Source organism: Solenopsis invicta, chromosome 3 (genome assembly GCF_016802725.1).
Source record: "Solenopsis invicta isolate M01_SB chromosome 3, UNIL_Sinv_3.0, whole genome shotgun sequence".
NCBI lineage: Eukaryota > Metazoa > Arthropoda > Insecta > Hymenoptera > Formicidae > Solenopsis > Solenopsis invicta.
In genome coordinates, this window is record NC_052666.1 from 14008560 (window position 1) to 14027807 (window position 19248).

A 19248-nucleotide genomic window follows, 5' to 3' on the forward strand; every position below is an offset into this window, starting at 1 on the left:
TTAGAACAGGGTATCAAAAATTGGCTCGATTCATTTTTAGCTTTAAAAGATAACGCTTCTTCCGTGACGGAATCCATAAATTGCCAGAAAAATGGGAAAAAGTAGTGGTTAAAGATAAACAATACTTTGAATAAGATATTAATTCATTTTATTGTTCAAATAAATGCGTTTTTAAAGCAAAAAACTGACCGAATTAAGGTCATCGTCCAGAAACGCCCGGTAAAACACCGGGTGTAATAAAACGCTTTGCGTCCATAATATAATTTAACGCGTATATGAGCAACGAGGCATTCGCGCGCCGAGTAACTCGTCGCGCACGCACGCCGATTGGAACCGACACGCGCTATCGGCGTGACTCGCCTCCGTTCACTTTTCGAGCGACCAATCTCGAGCGACGGGGATGCTGACGCCGAAACGAACCAAACGAGCCACCGAACATCCTCGACGTCTCGAGATTCGGGTATAAAAGAGCCGAAGCAGTGAGATGCTGCGTTTCTTCTCCGCCGATTTTTCGGTTAGCAACTCCGCCGACTAGTCTCCGAAGAAGTCTCCTAGGTAGTCTTAGAGTCAAGCTTCTTGATCTTTGCTGAGCGTTCTCAGTGGTTACCGTTCTTGCACCCGTATCTCCTTGCTGAAGCTGGGCTCAAGCGTGCTTGGGCTCTGGCAATAGTTCTTGTCCGGCCAACATCCGAAGACCGATCCGATCCCGTTGCAGTAGATGACAGACAAAGACAAATGAGGTAAAGCGTCTTTGCCTCTGTTGAACGTACTCGTACATAGCCACTGCATCCTGTCTGAAGAAAATCTCGCGCCGCAAAATTGTACAATTTAAAGGGACGCACAGCTGTGCGTCACTCCGCGTCCCGTTACCGTGCCGATAACCGTAAAGTCCAACGCGAACTAGTTTTGAGAAAGTACGCGTAGAAAAAGCGGACCGCCCATCGAGCCGAACAATAGCCCGCGCCGAAGATCAGCGTTTCGCCATTGGAAAATACACGCACCGGCTGCACGAATATCGGCAATCGCGCTTTCCGAGATTTATGTACCAAAACAGGTGCATTATTGTAATCCGCCTATCTAGCACACGAATAAACCATGCATTTGCCGCCACCGGTAAATTATACGGCCGACGACGTAAATTTACTGAGGCCAATCATACATTATCTTGTACATAGTTGCTTATATTAAGTGTTAAATTTAATTCCTGCTGTTTTTTTGTCTATAAAATCGATTTGTTTCGAAGGGAAGACAAATGAATACCTCAATCAAAGTAATTTTCTTTATTTTCTACTACTCTTTCCTATCTCTCCGGCAACAGGGCAATTCTACCACTACGGTAGAACGCGGTGTCTTTCGAGGTGAACCATTCATCCACCCATTTTTGGACTTTGTTGTAACTGGAGAAGTGTGTGTTCATAAGTGCGTGTTGCATTGATTGGAAGAGACCATAATCCGGTGCCAAGTCTGGAAAATAGGCTGGGTGCGGCAAAGTTTCCCTTTTAAGCTCGCGAAGTACCTGCTTCACGCTTTTCGCGACATGCTATCGAGGGTTATCATGCAATAAAATGACTTTGCATCGATTGTTGACTACGGATGATCTTTTTTGTATCAATACGTCACTCAATTGGTATAATTGCTGTTGGTAGCGATCAGCTGTAACGGTTTCATATGGACTCAAAAGTTCGTAATACAGCACATCTATTTGGTTCCATCAAACGCACAGCAAGGTCTTATGCTCGTGAATATTCTTCTTTGGTGTTGAAGCGGATGGTTGGTCGGGGTCCACCTATAATTTTTTCCGCTTGAAATTATTAAAATCAATTCATTTTTTATCGCCAGTCGACGAAGCGCCACAAAAAACTCTTTTTTTTGCCTGGCAAGCAAAGAAATCACAATAGTCAAACGATTTAAAATGGCATTTTCTGACAATTCATGCGGTAGCCATTTTCCTTTCTTATAAATTTTTTCCATGGCATGCAAACGTTTTGAGACGGCCATTGGCGTAACATTTAACTGTTCCGACAACTCTAAAAGCGTTTGGACTGGATTCTCATCGAGCAGTTCTTGCAGCTCGACATCTTCAAATTTTTTTGACTGTCCTGGACGTTCTTTGTCTTTCACATCAAAATTACCGTTTTGTAAGCGTTCAAATCAAACTCTACATGTTCTTTCCAATGGAGTTTCATTACCATACATTTCGGATAATAAGCGATGCGCTTCAGCTGCGGTTTTCTTAAAGTCGAAGTAGTGAAAAAGCACATTCCGGAAAAACACCTTATCGCGATTCATTTTCAGTTGATTGGAAAATGTCTTTAGCGTCAAGAAATTTAATCTATGAAGATTGAATCACTTTCAGCGATGTCTAAACTACAAAAGACATATGACTTCATCGTCGAAACTCGCCAGCGTTAAAGCCAGTACCCTCTAGTAGTGAGCGGCAGGAATTAAGTTTAACACCTAATAATATCTCCTTGCGAGTTACCTTGTTTCCTTTCGAACTTTCATATTTTTTTGCGATCTAAACGCCTTGTATATATCTATTTAAATCAATCTCTCAATAAACGTGTATATATTTTCCAAATCAACCTACCGTCTAATTCTCTCTTGACCCGGATTGTGTCTTGGAATTCCCGACGAGCTACATCCGTGCGCGATTTCTACTCAAGAAAAACGGGTTGTTACAACTGGCATATTAACCAAATAAAAATTGTTTTTGGTTTTTAACCGGTGGAATGCTCGACCAAAGAGCATTTTGCATAAGATTAATTTAAGTTACTTAATTTAAGTAACGTTATTCAAGAAAACAAGAATTGTAGCTGAAGATGACTTGAAGCTGGTAGAAACGTCCTACGGTTTTATATAATATTAGGCACCAACAAACACCGCAATTATTCTTATTAGCCTATTTAAACTTAACCAATTTGACAATTTCGAGAGTACTACACTTTGGTGTTTTTATATTTTATTATAATTGACTCTTTTTATTTATTGGAGAATACCTTTTGCTTCATAGATTTATTAAATATGTAAGTTATTTTTTTACCGCTTTGCCACTTCCATCACTAATTTCGTTACTTCAACATTTATCGACGCTTGACTTGTTACGTAACTTCCGTACAACACATTTTAGATTTTTTACTTTGATTTTTTGAAACATTTCAAATGTAATATTTGTATTGTGACGTAGCAGATTTCCTGTTTTGTCACTACAAACCTCCACCCTCGAGGAGCGCAAGTATGCGCCTCTGGCCGGGTGAGGCATTCTCCAAGAGCAAGAAACTTCTGGCGGGACTGCGTTGCGTGTAAGAATTTATTGTTATCGCGGCTGAGTTTTTATGTAATTGGGCACCTCTCGATGAGTATTACCGAAGAGCGCATCGAGGGATGCTAGCAGCAGCGAAGATGCACGGAAGAACTTGTCCTGGGCCAACACATTGACGATCGCTAACGGAAGGCGGAAAAAGTCTGGCGCAATACAAACGCCGCGAAGGAGACACGATTACATCCGGAGCGGAATTTGGCAGTGAAATTTGGCAAATGGAAGGCCAAGACAAGGATATCGATTGGCACATTGGAGATAACCGGAGGAAGATCGCTGTGAGAACGAGCGTCATATACCCCGCAAATGCTGCGAGGGGGACACTATCGGTCAATGCAGGGGACCACGAGTCATCCACAAGAATTCAAAGCGATACGGCCTTGTCGCTGCCAGAACAATGGTAGGTGACAATTGACAGTGCAGCTACACGCAAGGACACTGTGCATCCCGTGGGTAGAGGCGCGTACATTGATCGCGCATTGAACGCGATTCTCTCCGCTGTGAGACCCGGCCTAAAGCGTAGATCTAACAAGCGAGCGAGCAAGCCTGACGATCTATTGTCGGTGAAAAAAGGACTGTCCCGATTGCGCACATAAACTGTCGGACACGAGAGCATTTCTCAATCAGACACGGTTCTGATTGGACACGGACCTTATTGCACATGGATTCGATCGGACACGGATTAAATTGAACACAGTAATGATCGGACACACATCGTTTTAATCGAACACGGAGCTTATTGCGCACGGACTCGATTGCCCACAGATCCGATTGCACACGGACCCAATTGCACATGGACCAGATTGCACACGGACCCAATTGTACACGGTTGGAAATTGCACGATAGATCGCTAGGGGACCGACTGAGACGGGATGGGTGAGGGAGGGGGTAGGCCGTAGGCCCACCCCTATTCCTTTGCATTATTCCGCACACGCACGCGCGTATATGTGTATATGCGTGAGAATATATGTGTAGTTATTACACGTGCATGGACCCTACGACTTGTCAATTACGCAATATTTTTTAAATACTTTTATTTTGTTTTTTTTAAATAAAATATACATGTATATACAGGGGATGGACAAAATAATATGAACACCTGACATATACACAATATTTATTTATTAATAAGATGTTAGGCCACCATTTGCTTGTAGAACAGCTGCAGTTCTTTGCGGAATAGATTTGTAGAGTGTCTGAATTTCCAACGGAATGTTGTTCTTTCTTGTATCTAAGAATACGCCAATTGCTTCGATGATGTTAGAGATGGAAATCTGCTCCTTATTCTCTGCTCTAAAACTCCCTACAACGGTTTAATTATGTTGAAGTCTGGCGATTGTGCTGGCCAGGGAAGATGTTTGATGATATTCTAATGCTCCTCAAACTAAGACTGAACCTTTTTGGCTGAGTGCATTATCATCTTAAAATATGGCAGCAGTATGCTAGTCATAGTAAGAACTTCATCATTGAAGATGTCAAGATATTCATGCGCAGTAATCTGACCAGTGATGTGAATGAGAGGATCAGCTGAATACCACGATATAGCCGTCCAAATTGTAACGGAACCTCCCCCATGCTTGACTATAAGAAGCAGGCAGTCCGGTGATTCATCGGACCATACATTCTTCCAATCATCAAGTGTTCAGATTTTATGATCGTGGCACCACTTCTTTTGCAGCTTAGCGTTGGTTTCCGTTATAAGGAGTTTTGCAATTGCAGCCCTTCCATGAATGTTAGCTTTGTGGAGCTTCCGCCGTACTGTTTTTGTCGAAACAGTACTCAGGTGAGCGTTGAGTTCTGCTGTCACTTTTGCCGCGATAGTTTTATGTTGTCTGGCCATAATCCTTTTTAAGGATTCGTCGGTCTCTGTCAGTTAACTTTGGGTTTTATCCACTATTCTTCTTCGCCGATGATGCTTTACCATGTTTTGTGTATGCCGTCATTACCGTAGATACTGTCGCTCGTGAGACGTTCAACAGTTCAGCTGTTTTTGTCACAGACACTCCCGCTAATCGGGATTTGCTTTCTTTCGAAGTCTGAGAGATCACGCATTTCACCGATTGTTTGTTATAACCGTTGTAGAACAAAGCGTATAATATACTGAAATATAACCTACAAGATCTGCCACGTAAATAGCGTTACATACGCGTCACATTATTTACACGGAAGCAGTGTTGCCAACATGCAACAAACTATACTATATTGCATGGTATTCATATTATTTTGTCCAACTCCTATATATAAATATATATATATATATATATATATATATATATAGTGTATATTTTATTGTAGACAATTTTAAGAGCTTCATTTTTTATTTGCAAGAGTTTTTTTTATATTTACATTTTTTTTACGAAATTAATATTTTCTGAGTTATACAGGGTGATTCAGAACGACCCATGTATCCCTGTAAAGACGTGTTCTTAAGTAAATTCTGAGACAACTTTTCCTATACAAAAATTTTGTCCAACGCTTACTTTTTAAATTATAAGGGTGCTATTATATCTATCCGATGACAAGTTTGTCGGATGTAACGATTGGCTGACGACAAATACCTAAGTGAGAAACATCCGTCGAATAGTTACTAAATTTTTGTCGGACTGAAGTCGGGTAGTGATGAACTTCAAGTGAACTTCGTATTACTTGAGTGTTTTGGAACTTTTGTGGAAGAAAAGTTTGAGTGAGACCTGAATACCAAAAATCGGGCAGTTGCTTTTTTTATACACGATTAATGCACCTACTTACAGGACCATTGCAGTTCATAAATTTTTGCTAAAAAAACAAGTCTGTGTGCTTTAGTATCTTCCGTATTTGCTTAATTTATGTGACTATTTCCTATTTCCAAAACTGAAAGTGACCATGAAAGGACACTTTTATGAGAGCATTACACATATCTAATAGGTCGTGACGGGGATCATTCAGGTGATTCTAAAAGATGACATCAAAAAATCTATGCTAGCATTGGTTACGCGTGCCCAGCAGTGTATTGATGCTGAAAGGATGTATCTCGAATAAATAAGAAAAATTTTAACAAAATAACTTCTTGTTTTTTTTTATTTTTTTACTTTTAAGAGTTTAGTTTTTCTTTCGACATACTGTGTATATCTCCATTTACTATCATGGGGAAAAATGTAACACCGAAGATATTTGGAAAAAACTCCGATATTATTAAGTTTGCGTTTATGTCTTAATGTAAAAATGTCCATTAGATTTAAATATTGACAGTTCTGATCAGTTTCTGCTTATGAATCGTTGAACATGTGTAATAAAGCGCCTTACTGTTCCACCTTGGACCACCGCTCCGTGCGGTCCGGCCGAACACTCGCCGGACAGCGAATAACAGGCGCATAGCGCCAATAAGAATTAGAATCGGCGTAGCGCACGAACATGCATCCGTGCGTCGAGATACTCTCCACGCACGCGAGCCGTACAAGCGAGCAAAGTGGCGGTCGCTGTCGATCTCGAGTGGTGGAAATCTCTCTCTCCGATACCGTATCGTCCGCTTTCCGCACAATTTCTCCTCTCGAGATCCGGCTATATAAGCGCCGCCCGACTTCCGTTTTCGGAGCGAGAGGGGACAGTAGTGTGCAATCGGCAGTGTGTTTTTGAAGGCAGAAAGTAGGTGGAAAGTGTGAGAGTTGGAGGAGAGAAGGGTGTGAGGAGGAAAATTGGAGGTGGAAGAGTGGAGGAGTGTATGGGGAGTGATTGAGTTGGAGGCGTGAAAGAAAGAGAGTGAGTGGAAAAGGTGTAGAGTGTGTGAGAGGTTAGGTAGTGCAGAGTGTGTGATAGCAACGAGGTGGGGCGGAAAGCAAGAGGGGAAGAGTGCGAACGTGGTGCGGGCGCGGTGAAGGCAAGATTGTAGAGGGCGTGCAAGAAGTCGCGGTGACGAGGTTTAGGCGCATACGCATGAGCGCAGAATACGAAGGGTGATAGAGTGGAAACCGAAGAGAGAAACCGAGAATAGAGGTAAGAAGGAGAGTAAGTGAACTAAGGCGGAGGATTAGATTAGAAAAGCGTAAAGGATGGAGACGGGGAAATTGAGGATGAAGAAAAGTAAGAAGGAGGAAAGGGAGAGAGGAAGGGAGCGTATGGGTAGTGTAGGGGTGTTGGAGATGTGGAAAAGAAAGAGAGAGGTGGATGGAGATACGGTAGGGCAAGCGGAGTGGGAGGAGGAGTTGGCGTTCAAAAGGAGTAAAAGGTCGCCGGAAAAAGGGGTGGGGGGAAATTTACCCAGTCGACACAGTTATATGTTCACTATATAATAGTTATACATTTCAATATCTCGTTTTATATAACGTGAAAGTTGCTACAATATTGTAGCTATATTATAATTTCGCCTTTTTCGAAAGTAACAATAACGACATATTTATGTTAAAATAAATCACCGTAGATCATAGCTCATACAGCACACTAATATTGTATCAACATCTCAGGCAATATTTAATTGCAATATTAATGAGACTTTGCAGTAATGTCTAATGTCCCTTGAATGTTAAAATTTCTCTAAAATGTAAATATTAATATGGTTACACCACATAATTCTAATGCAAAACCATGTTTTCGTAGCATTTCACAAACATTTTTTGCGAAAAGAAATCTCGGAAATTTTTTCTTGAAAATTCCCAAGTGGCCACTCATTCGAGTCGTGACCGCGGTGGACGTTGTTTGACTTCTGCAACTGCTGCAAACTGGAACCCTTGTGATGATCTGTGAACACTTTATACTAACGCGTGGATAACTGCTAGATTAGATGAATATATGTAAAAAAGATAAAACATGTACAATTAAAGCATAATATTTATATAAACATATATACATATAGTTTTTATATTTATATAAAAATACAGTTTTGATATTTATATTTATAAAAAATATAGTTTCAATATTTATATAAAAATATAGATTTTACTGATTTTTAAAAATGCGAAATAGCATTTGGAATAATTATTTTATCATTCGTATAAATAAAAATACAATTAGAAACAATTAAGTCAATATGACACAGTAATTAAATTAAAAATAAAAAAATTTTTTTAAATATTGAAAAAGCAATTAAAAAAATATTGTCTGATCATTAAGATGTAGATCAAGATTTTTTGTTACTTCATATATCGATAATATTTTGTTTAAAATTGCTTCTACGTTACAGTAATATTAACATTTAATGTAGAAAAATCAACGGTAATTGTTCAGAATATCCCACTTCACCTCCGATTTGGACGAAATTAGGCTCAATCGACGCGTTTTCGCTCAAAATGAACGAATCTGATAGAAAAGTGTCGCTCTGCCTTGCAAACTGAGATATTAATTATTAAAACTGGCGATTGTATAGATTAGAAAATCTGTCATCAAAATATAAAACGTCTATATAGTTCCAATAATTAAATTTTATATAGTAATAGTATTATTATGTAACTAATTAATTAATTATATTGATTTTATATTGCTACAATATCATGTTGCAATATTGACTATATATTGGAGCATTACATATTTATCGTGTTAATACTATGTAATAATTGCACATTTATATTTAATAGAAAGAAGCAGTAGATAAAAGTAACTGTGATATAAATATTGTGAAATATTTGTTATATAAACTGTTACTCTCAAATTATATAGCAGTTACAAATTGTGTCGACTGGGTAATTACGGTGGGGATGATCAAAAAATGGATGGAGGAGCTAAAAGGTATGTGGGAAAAAATGGAGGAGCGGATGGAGGATAGGATGTCGGTTTTTATGGTAGAATTGGATAATATGAGGAAAAGGGAGGAGGAGTGGAGGATGGAGAGGGAGAGGTTGGAAAAAAGAATAGACGAACTAGAAAAGAAAATGGAGAAAGGGCAAAGTCAGGAGAAGAGGGAAAAGGTAGAAGATTTAGAGAGGAGAATGAGAAAGTTAGAATGTAGGAAGGAAAAAGAAAGGGGAGAAGGAAAGAAAGGTGAGGAGAAAATAGTAGAGAGGATTAACAATCTGGACAAAATTTGGGAAAGAAAAGAGAGAGTAGAAAGAAGGAGGAATGTAGTAGTAAAGGGCTTTAAAGGGGGGGGAAGCTGTAGGGGGAAAGATTAGAAAAATATTTGATCAAATAGGGGTAGAGAAAAAAGTTAATGAAGTGAGGAAAATGAAAGCAGGCAGGGGAAAATGGAGAGGTTTTGCGGTGGTTAAATTGAGGTCAGGAAAATATGAAAAAGAAGTTATGAGGAAGAAAAAAGGATTAAAGGAGGAGATATATGGATAAGGGATGACTTAACTTGGAAGGAGAGGCAAAGTAGGTGGAGATTTAGGGAAATAGTAAAAACTGAGGAGAGAAAAGGAGCGAAGGTATGGATAGGAAAGAACAAGGCGTTCATAAATGGAATATGGTGATTCTGAGATAAGGAAGAGAAGGTAATGAAAAAAGGGTGGGGAAGAAAGGCAGGGGAAAAGATGAAGAAAAACTTGGGGGAAGGGCGAGAGAGGGCGCAAGAGAGAATGTAGAGGTGAGAGGAGAAGAGGAGAAGGGGAGAAGGAGAGGGATGGAATGAGGTGGAAAAAGTGTAGGGGGAAGAGAAAGGAGAAGGAGTAAAGGAGAGGGAATAAAGGGGTGCAGGGGGCCAAAGGAGCCGAAGGAGAGAAGGGGAGAGAGGTTGTGGGTGAAGAGGGGAAAATTACTTTTTTCCCATCTTCACCCACAACCTCTCCCCCCCTCCCTCCCTCGGCTAGAGTATGAAAAATAGAGTATGGAAAAGAGTTAGAGTGGCTTTTTAGAATGTGGCTGGGTTGAGAAACAAGGATATGGATTTTTGAAAAGAGATCGCGAGATGGGATGTAGTGGTTTTGCTGAAGAGAAGCGTAGTTCTACGTGGTTAGAGAGGAGGGGCTGGGAACGTATAAAAAATAGGTTATCGAGGAGCTACAGGTGGTCGGTGCAATTGTTGTGAAAAAAGAACAAGAAGGAGAAAGCAATGGGAGGGATGATAATGGGGGTGAGAAAGGAGCTGGAGGTAACAGAATTGGGAAGCAGAGAGACAATGGAAGGTCTGATTGCGGGTAGGATGAGAATATATGGGGGGACATTTGGAGAATAGTAGGGGCTTATAGTAACAGGGATTTAAAGGAAAAATGGAACAAAATTAAAAATTGGACGGAAAAGAAAGAGAAGGGTTTACGGACGCTGATTGGGGGAGAAGATTTTAACGCAAGAACGGGAAAATTGAAAGGACGCTGGGAGGGAGGAGATAAGAAAGAGAAGGAGGGGGAGAGAAGGAGATCGAAGGATAAGAAGATAAACGCGGAGGGAAATTTCTTGGTGAAGAAATTGAAGGAGGTTGAGTGGTTTATTTTTAATGAGTGTTGGAAGGATGATGAAAAAGGAGAATGGATTTAGTCAGGAGGGAGGGGGGACTCGGTGCCGAATTATGTAATGGGGGAGGAAGAGGTGTGGGAGAGAGTGGTAAGAGTGAAAGTGGAGGACAGAGTGAATTCAGACCACTTCCCGGTAGTGGTTGAAATTGAAAAAAAGGGGGGGGGAGGTGCAGAAGAGAGGGGAGTGGGGTGAGAAAATGGAGATCGACGGAAGAAGGAAAGAAAGAGTTTGGGGAAAGAATAGAGAGAGTTTGGATGGATAAGAGGGACGGAGTTAGTTTAGGCTGGGTGGAATTGAAGAAGACCCTACCGTAAATTTGATATGTGAATCATATATCAATAGTATACGAATGATATATGAATCATATCTGATCGTATAAGAATTATATGCGAATCTTATACAAATCGTATGCGATCACATGCTAATCGCATGATTAGACATTTGGTATACGAATTACTTATCACCGTTGGACATTTGTTTCGGAATCACATGTGACATGTTTGACGTATGTTCCGAATCATATAAGATTGCGTATAAGGTACATACGATTTTTATATGACTCGTATGCGACCACATGGCAATCGCATTATTAGACATACGATTGTTATGTGATCACATACTAATTACATATCACGGGCGGAAATTATATAGAATCACGTGTTAAACATGCGGATTTATCGTATAAGAATCATATATGATTCTATACGATAGCACATCCATTATATACGATATACATCTCATACAAAATACATGCATATTTTGCCAAGCGAACTCTAATTAAATCATTGAAGTCATCATTGAAAAAGTTTTCTGAAACCGAGTTTTATCTCGCGTAACAACAATAAATGTTAACTTGATTTTTAAATTATCTTACATTTGTTTATTTATTTGCAATAATTATAATTATATATATTCTAAATAAATAATTATTTTATTTTGGCTGTTACACATTAGATAATATACATATATTGTCGATGTATTTAAAATCAGTTTATTTTTTGTAATCTATGCAGTATTTGAATCTTTTTACAGATTATTAATGATATTAATAATGAAAAATATATAATCATATATATACTTTTAGACGAAATAGGTTCATGAATGAAGAAAACTCGATTTATATCCTGTAATGTACCGTTTTTCTTTCGCGCGGATCAGCTCGTCGGAGCGGTGCGAGAGAAAAGGTTCGCACGGGAAGCGAGGAAAGAGTCGTGTTTGTAAATGACGAGGCGGTGGTGTGCGAGATGAAATCTGTATACGTTGATGAAATCTGTATACGTTTATTATCTCAGTTTTACGAAACGGAAAAATTACAGTGGTTTGATGCGCACGGACGGACAACGTACATGAATTTATTTGGACGGCGCGCGGACGGACGGATCTTGAAAACGCGGCTATTTACAGGAGTATATACATAAGGTTCGCGAGATGTCGTCAGGTGATGGAACGGCGAGTGACGGTTAGACGCGGGCGCGGCTTTTCCGCGTATATCGGTACGTGATGGGGCGGAGCTCTGCGTCGCGATGTGGCGATGCGCGAATCGGCGGGGCGACCGGGCGGCCGCGTGCGTGCTGGGGGCGATGGCGGCTGGGATGCCGCGGAACGCGTCAAGTACCTCGGCCAAAACTCGGCGATTCCGTTTACTTGCGTTCCGTGGGGGAGCGGAGGTGACCGCGACTCGAGAGCTGGTCGGGGGTCCTTCCCTCGCCAAGGACCTAGAAGAGAGTTGGACGCTCGGGCTCACGAGAATGCGGAGGAAGGAGCGGTGCGAGAATTGCGGAGTACCTCCGCCGTGGCCAAGCAAACTTCGACCACTTTTATTCTCTGAGGTGTCAGGCGCAGCGGATCAGCGGGTGATGCTGGTTGACGGAGAACAGGTGCCTCTATCGGAGCACGCGGCCCTATATATACCCGGCGACTCCATTTGCCTCCGTCATTTTCGGCGCTTGACGGCGGGGTCGCCGGAGTGGGACAAATGCGCGCTTCTTCGTTTGCGCGTGCGCGCCGACTTGGCGCGCGCGATGGCTCGACACGGTTTTACCGCGCGTAGTTCTTATTATTTTTATAATTGGGTGCCCGAGGCACCCCCGGTTATAGCCCGGCGGCTCTCTCTCCGGTTGTCGGCGGCCGGGGACGATGCATATCATTTTTCAGGGGTGTGCATCGTTACATCCTAATGAGCAAACAATATTTGTTAAATGTTTTTTAATAAAAACTTTTTCATATTTAATTTAATTATTTTATTATATTAACATATATTTTTTAAAGTAGTAGATAGATATTTTGACCGTTACTGTATCAATACAAATTGAACAAGAATGCTTTCAACGGTTGCAGCTAGATCTTCGTGCTTGTATTGTTTGTGTGATTTTTAAATACTTTACTTAAATCTTTTCAATTTAGAACTGTGTTATGACTAAAAATTAATTCGGCACGCCGTTCACTGAATTTGAGTATTTTGTATATATTTTTTAGTTGCATTCTTATTTAAACAAATAACAAAAGTTATTTTAGATGCTATTTCGCATTTGTGAAAATAGTAAAAGAACTATTTTATTAACTAATAAAATTAATAATAATTTTATATATTGTATGTTAAATATAAATATTATGCTTTAATTATACATATTTTATTTTTCTGATAACGTATATTGACCAGATTTATCAGTTATATACACATAAAGTATTCACAGGTCATCATGAAGGATCAGTTCGCAGCGATCTTGGAAGTCAAGCAACGTTCACCGGGGTCGCGACTTGGATGGGTGACTGCACGGGAATTTCCGAAAAAAATTCCTAAGAATGGACTTTTTTGCAAAAATTGTTTTTTAAAATATTATAAAAATATTGTGTTGCTCATTGGGATTATGTGGTGTAATACACTACACAAAAAAGAATATGGAATACTTTCCAGACACCAAAAATTAGGCTATTTTCAAATGACTAACTCGGTGAAAAATCATCGTAGATAAAAAATAAAAAAAGCATTTTGAAGCTTAAAGATCAAGCTTTAACGCACTACTAGCAGATTTTCAAAATTCTTTTAACTTCCTTGTCTTATGCAGTAAAAAAGCACACCTTGTTTTGTTCGTTAAAATTTCGTATTTTTGACACTTTGCAGCTCGACCAATAAATTTTTTTCGAACAATTCAAGTAAAGCTTCATAAACTACAACATTTTACCTACAAAATGCTTTTTTTAAAATTTCTCTACGATTTTTTTTGACCGAGTTACGCAACTTTGAAGCTAAACCTGCATTTTTTACAAATGATATCCGTACTCCGTGAAAAATCATCGTAGACAAAAAATCAAAAAACCATTTTAAAGCTTAAAGTTTCAGCTTTAACAGGCTATTAATGGTTTTCAAAAATTTTCTCAATTTTTTAGTACTATGCCCCAAAGAAGATACACTGTTTTTTCCTTAAAATTACGTATTTTTAACAGCCTGTAGCTCAATAAAAAATTTGTTCTCGACAAATCCAATGCAAGTGCCATAAAGTATGACATTTTCTCTACAAAATGCTTTCTTAAAATATTTTCTTCGATTTTTTTTGACCGAGTTACAAGACTTCGAAGAAATACATTTTTCACAGTACATTTTTCCGAAAAATGATGTCTACCTCCGACATAAGCATTAAGACATTAGTATAACGTCGCGTTATATTCGTCGTATGAGGTCGAGCGTTGTCCTGCATGAAAATAAAATTCCGACAGGTTCGATTTAATAGCAAAACGTGTGGTCGTAGAATATCGTTGATATAATGAACACACGCAAAATACACATTATTGAACACTCGCGCGCGCGCGCGCGCTCGCGCGCGCACACACACACACACACACACACACACACACACACAGACACACACACACACACGCACGCACACGCACGCACGCACGCACACGCACACACACACATACACACGATGTGCAAAAATTCGACCAGCAACATCCACGTGGTGCACATTGGGTAATGCTAATGTCGGAGGTAGACGTCATTTTTCGGAAAAATGTACCGTGAAAAATGTATTTTTTTGAAGTCTTGTAACTCGGTCAAAAAAAAATCGTAGAAAAAATTAAGAAAAAAGCATTTTGTAGAGAAAATGTCATACTTTATAGCACTTGCATTGGATTTGTCGAGAAAAAATTTTTTATTGAGCTACAGGTTAAAAATACGTAATTTTAAGGAAAAAACAGTGTATCTTCTTTGGGGCATAGTACTAAAAAATTAAGAAAATTTTTGAAAACTATTAGTAACATGTTAAAGCTGAAACTTCAAGCTTTAAAATGGTTTTTTGATTTTTTGTCTACGATGATTTTTCACGGAGTACGGATATTATTTGTAAAAAATGCAGGTTTAGCTTCAAAGTTGCGTAATTCGGTCAAAAAATATCGTAGAGAAATTTTATGAAAAGCATTTTGTAGGTAAAATGTTGTAGTTTATGAAGCTTTACTTGAATTATTCGAAAAAAATTTGTTGGTCGAGCTGCAAAGTGTTAAAAATACAAAATTTTAACGAACAAAACAAGGTGTTTTTTTACTGCATAAGACAAGGAAGTTAAAAGTATTTTGAAAATCTGCTGGTAGTGCGTTAAAGCTTGATCTTGAAGCTTCAAAATGTATTTTTTATTTTTTATCTACGATGATTTTTCACAGAGTTACAGTCATTTGAAAATAGCCTTATTTTTGGTGTCTGGAAAGTGTTCCCTATTTTTTTTGAGTAGTGTATAATACATATTTATGTAGATATTTCAAAGAAACTTTGCGCTTTTTTTGTATGCGATAGATATATGAATCGTATATTATGCTCATACGATCGCGTCTCAAAAACACATATAACAATATCATATACGATCGTATATGGTTTCATCACATACTACTTTTACGGTAGGGAAAGGTACAGGGGATATGGAAAAAGGGGCAGAAAGAAGGTGAGGGGAGTGGGAAAAGAGGATGGTGAGACTTGGACTGCAGGGAAAAGCAAAAGAGGGGTGAGAAAGATGCTGGGAAAATGAAGAAAAAAGAGGAGAGAAAAGAAAAGTTTAGGGAAGCTAAAAGAGCGCACAATTTATTATGTCAGAAGAAGAAGGAGAAAGAAAAGGAGAAGTGGATGAAGATGGCAAAGAGTGCGAGGACAGAGAGGCAAGTATAGAAGGTGGTGAATAGAGAAAGAAGTAAGGAGAGATTTGCAAATGATATGATTGAGATGGGGGATTGAGTAGAATATTTTATGGGTTTGTTAGGGGCGGGGGGGTGGAGGGAAGAGTAGTAAGAGGAACGAGAAGAGAAAAAAAGGGGGACGAAGGAGGGATTACAAGGGAATAAGTTAGAAGGGCGATAGGAAGAGTAAAGGTGGGGAAGGCAGTGGGGGGAGGGGAATGGGATTCCTTGGAAAGTATGGAGATATGGAGGGGGAAAGGATAGAGGGGGTCTTATGGGAGGTAGATAATAGAGTATGGAAAAAAGAGGAGTGGATTGAGGATTGGAATGAGGGATTGATTATACCGATTAGAAAGAGGGATGAGAGGGATAGGAAACTACACGGGAGGACTACAGGGGAATTACATTGATGGCGTCGCTGTAAAAAATATACGCTTCGATAGTGGTAGATAAGGTGGAGAGGGAAGTAGAAGAGGGGGGTATGGTACCACAGAATCAAATGGCGTTTAGGAATGGGGACGTTAGATAATATTTACGTATTAAACTACTTGTTGAATAAGCAGCTGAGTAAAGAGAAGGGAAAGCTGGTAGCCTCTTTTGTTGACCTTAAGGTCGCGTTTGATTCTGTGGACAGAGAAGTGTTGGGAAGGGCAATGAGAGAAAGAGGGGAATTACTGAAGAATTTGTAAGGAAGTGTGAGGAGATGGTAAGGAAAACTAAGAGTAGGATGAAGATAGGAGGGGATTTAAGTGATGTGTTCTGGACGGGTAGGGGATTAGGCAGGGATGCCTACTAAGTCCGGGTCTTTTTAATTTAGTAACGGCAGACTTGAAAGAAGAGCTGAGGAAGGGACTATGGGGAGGAGTTAGGCTGGGAGGAGAGAAAGTATACACATTAGCGTTTGCTGATGATTTAGTGCTATTAGCAGAGGATGAGGAGGGAATGCGGGCAATGATGGCAAGGCTAAAAAGATATATGATAAAAAAAGGGTTGGTAGTGAATGTGGAAAAGTCGAAAGTAATGAGATTTGGAAGAAGGGCGGGAGTTGAAGGAAGATGATACGTTGGAAATGAGAGGGAAAAGAAGTGAAAAAGGTCAGTAAATGTAAATACTTTGGGTACGTTTCTCAAAAGAATGGGGGGCAGGGGAAGCAAGTAAGAGACAGGATGAAGAATGGAATGACGGTGATGGGGCAGGTATGAGGAATAGGTAAGAGTAGGTTTGGCAGGGATTGGGAGAGAAGAATTTGGATGTCGATATGTTGGTGGACGATTATGGCGTATGGGGTATGGGGGTAGAGGTATGGGGGTGGAGGAAAAGGGATCAGATGGAAAAGGTGCAGGAGAAGTACTTGAGGTGGCTGTTAGGAGTGAACTGGAGAATCTTAGGCTATATGATTAAAGTGGAGTTGCAAAGAGAGAAGCTGAGAACTAGGGCGGAGAGGAGAGCATGAAATTTTGAGGAGAGGCTGGCGGAAAGGAGGGGAAGTGAGTTGGCAAGAAGATGCTGGGAAGAAATGAGAAGGAGAATAAAGAGGGAAGGGAAGCTATCGGAGTGGGAAAGGGAAAGAAGAGAATTTTTTGAGGAAAGAGGCTGGGAGATTATTGAAAAAGAGGAGAGAAGAGAAGAGAGGAGTTTTGCTTTCGAAGAGCTGGAGGGGAAGGATATAGAGGAGTAAAGGAAAAAGAGGTGGGAAAGTATTACTGGCTCAAGTTACAATAAATGGTATAATAGGGTGAAGGAAGTGGGAATCCTAGGCTACTTAAAGAAGGGGTGGACAGAAAACAGATAGGGGAGAATTGCAAAATATAGGTTGGGGGAGGGAGTAAAAGAGGGAATATGCTGGGGAAAAGAGGAGGACAGGTTGTGCAGGCTGTGCGGAAGAGAGGAAGAGATTTGGGAACACGTGTGGAAGGAATGTGGTAGATGGGGAGCAAGAGGGGCATGGGAGGAACGTGTGGAGGAGGTGTTGGGTGAGGAGGGAAAAGGGGAGGAATGGATATTGAAGCTGGAGAGATTTAGGGAAGAGGCGTATGGTAAAAAAGAGGTGGAGAGAGAAAGAGATTGAGAGATGAGTAAGAGTGTGTGAGTGAGTGAGTGGGAGAGGGAGGAAGAGTGAGTGAGTATGTGGGAAAGAGAGAGTGCTGTCTCGGGGAGGGTAACTGTAGAGATGTACGGTAAAGGAAGCCAGAGTAAAATTGATAGATATTATGTTGGATCGGAGTTCTTTCGACAAAAACGGAAGTCCCCGTGTGTGCGTGTGTAAATCGAGCGAGCGATTAGGCTAAAATAGGTTAAGTTAGTCGTTAAGTTTAGTATGTAAGGTATAGTTAAACTTTTTGTACAGATAAAAAAAGATTTATAACTTTGTGGGGATCGAATAAAGAAGTTACTACTATAGTTACTATTATAAGCGCCGCCGTTTCCACAAACAAGGCTTCTTCTCTAAACCCCTCGTCCGTACAAGAAAACGCATACCATTCGTTCCGAACCAAAATTAAGTGAGCTTGGTTTCTGCCAAGGACTCTCGGTGACGAGCTTCCTAACCACAAATGACAATTATATATTTTATTATTAATATCTACATTTGTTTTGCTCTCAATTAACCTGTTTTGACAAAGTAATATTGCGTTAGTATAAACAGAGCTTAAATTAAATTTTAATTTAAAATAAGTTTTATTTTGTTTATAAGAAAAAACAAGGAAAAAGCTTATTTTATTACAAATTCCACGACTTATGATGAAGTTCTGTTCCGACATTTTCCAAAAATAATTAAAAACGTCTCTACACGCTAGTACGCGCACCCGTCCGTGCGCTACGGAAGTATTCTTCTCCAATTTTGTCGAGCCTTTAATATATTATAGTACAGATAAAAATATGGGACATTTATTTTTTTTATAAGCGTCCAATCTCACTTTTAGGGGGTAAAATATTCCTTTAAAGAAAATCAGGTTTCTTTATTCAAAGCATATAACTTTAAGAAACAGAAAAAAATGTTTTGATTAAAAGTTAAATGGCTTGAAGAGTACTTTATAACAATGATAAAAATTTTTTTAAATTTCTTCTTTTATATTTTCTCCCACCACTTACCTACTCTTTTCAAAAATTTTATTTCTTTTTATAAGCAAAATAAAGTTTATTTTATATGTTGGGCTTAGTCTATATAATTTATTTATACAATTGTAATAGTTTTTGTATGTAAATTATTTATATTTTATGACTTATTTAATTGTTATTGCTCAACGGCAAAAAACACTTTAATTTGTTTTTCCTTCTCACTTTAACCGTTATGAATTATTTTTGTTTCTCTGATTTGCAGGCTTTCTGTATTTGTAATGATATAACCATTTGGATCTCATGCTTAACGATTAGTCACTTAGAAGTAACGCTGTGAGAAACATCACGTTACAGTGAAACG

The 19248-nt window shown here is 39.4% G+C and overlaps 2 protein-coding genes across 4 annotated transcripts in view; both read left to right on the forward strand.

Annotated features, from left to right (window-relative positions):
* LOC105196485 (sodium-coupled monocarboxylate transporter 1) overlaps positions 1–19248 on the forward strand; it is a 459320-nt gene that overhangs the window by 62949 nt on the left and 377123 nt on the right. The window lies entirely within an intron of this gene.
* Positions 12254–17283, forward strand: LOC105196488. Its single transcript, XM_011162446.1, has 3 exons — positions 12254–12550; positions 16602–16847; positions 17059–17283. Exons 1-3 carry the CDS (start codon positions 12254–12256, stop codon positions 17281–17283), a joined length of 768 nt encoding a protein of 255 aa, XP_011160748.1.

Bases quoted from the DNA above. Each gene is read 5' to 3' on its own strand.
- LOC105196488 (XM_011162446.1), top strand. From the start codon at position 12,254: ATGGCGGCTGGGATGCCGCGGAACGCGTCAAGTACCTCGGCCAAAACT. The intron at 12,551-16,601 runs GTGCCTCTATCG...CTGGACGGGTAG, and splicing joins TGCTGGTTGACGGAGAACAG to GGGATTAGGCAGGGATGCCT. The intron at 16,848-17,058 runs GTAATGAGATTT...TAGGTTTGGCAG, and splicing joins TGAATGTGGAAAAGTCGAAA to GGATTGGGAGAGAAGAATTT.